This window comes from Halyomorpha halys, unplaced genomic scaffold, assembly GCF_000696795.3.
Source record: "Halyomorpha halys isolate HHAL.00 unplaced genomic scaffold, Hhal_1.1 Scaffold2037.1, whole genome shotgun sequence".
In the NCBI taxonomy this organism is placed as follows: domain Eukaryota; kingdom Metazoa; phylum Arthropoda; class Insecta; order Hemiptera; family Pentatomidae; genus Halyomorpha; species Halyomorpha halys.
This window is the reverse complement of record NW_027109322.1, coordinates 7,082-8,611: the sequence shown is the minus strand read 5'-3', so window position 1 is coordinate 8,611 and position 1,530 is coordinate 7,082. Positions and strand designations below refer to the sequence as shown.

General features: G+C 33.3%; 1 protein-coding gene across 1 annotated transcript in view; it reads left to right on the top strand.

The window, feature by feature from the left end:
- The window catches only part of LOC106691026 (metal cation symporter ZIP8), a gene marked incomplete at its 5' end in the record, with an annotated part of 23,247 nt that extends 21,960 nt beyond the window's left edge, over window positions 1–1,287 (top strand). Inside the window, 1 exon segment of the mRNA XM_014436668.2 lies at window positions 420–1,287. Within this exon segment, the coding sequence (XP_014292154.1) occupies window positions 420–575 (156 nt within the window).
- Between the last annotated feature and the right edge of the window lie 243 nt (window positions 1,288–1,530).

Genomic DNA, 1,530 nt, shown 5'->3' with positions numbered 1-1,530 from the left:
TATTTTTCTATACTTACTGTGGTTGATATCTTGTTTTGTTTTTAGCCCTGAAGAATGCTAGAAACTCTAGCCGAAACGTTGGCACATTAAAATAAGTTAATCGTACTTATTTGTGTTTTTCATTGACCGCACCCCCAACCATCTTCTCATTCATCATCCACGGTCAACTATCTCTCATAATTATGAAACTTATTTAGTTATTGACTGCCAGTACTAAATCTTACAACTAAATTAGTTGTTAGTTGTCCATTTAAATTAACAACTAATTTAGTTTGTAACATCGGTAGCTAACAATCAAAAACTAAATTAGTTCCACTTTTTTAGCGGAACTAATTCAGACAGCTATTTAGCTATCTGTCCTTACTTAACTAAATATTAGCGAGTTAATGCCCAACTCTGATAAGAAATAATGCTTACAGATTCCGGAACTGAAAGGAACCGTGAAGGAGAGGCTGCGAAAGAGCAAGGGCGAAGCCACCATCTTCTTCCTCCTCCAGAACATCGGCATCATCACCGGAACCTCCATTATCTACGTCATCACCAAATACAATGACGCCATCACGAACGCTCTCTGATATCCATTTCATACCTACAACTGTATCTGTGATCTTGAAAAACTTGATATTTATTCAGTCCGTTCCATCCACATATCGCTTTTGTCTTCTTATTAACATTGTTGTTACCAATTTTTGACTTTTAGTTTGTATTGTTAAATTAAGAAATACGAGAAGCCAACTGGTGTTGGATAGGACTCAACTAGAAACCTTTTAGTAGTGCCTAGATAATAATATAATGCTATTCCTGTTTGTAAATATCATCCAAAAAAGAAAAAGTATTTGAAAACATAAATTTAGATTGAGGGTACAAACCAGTTGTTTAAGAATTTATTAAGTTAGAGTACATAATTAGTTACCTCTACCCTAAAAAGTGTATTTTCTTTCCAATGATGGACTATCGAGGTGGGCTGTCCCCTATAATCTCGTTACAAGGGGAGGAACATACTTTAGCAATCAGTTAGGTTAGGTTAATGTCAAAGTATTTTCTGTATGTAACTGTAATATAAATTAGGCATTTAATAAATTCACAAATGTGTGTTTAAAAATACCATTTATTTAATATTAATAATTGTTTTAAAGTAAAACTTGTTGGTTGTAAAAATTTTTAACATGTTAAATTGCTATATATTTTTTACAAAATATGTGCCTTTGTGACTGAATAATGTTTATTATTACAATGATAAAGTATTCAGGATCATAAACGACATTGTAATAAAGCCCATATTTTTTATTTTTTGTTTAATTAACCTATTACCAACTCCTATATCACATGATACAGTTCCAAGAAAATGATAACTTTAAAGTAATGTCTTTAGTATTAACCCACTCTCACCCAACTCCTTCACACTGTGCAGGTGCCATGCCCAAGGTTCCACAACCACCACAACCGAGTTCCCTATTCCAGATACCATTATAAAACAAGCCTAAGGTCCCACAACCACAACAACAGAAGAGTTGCCTATTCCAGATATCA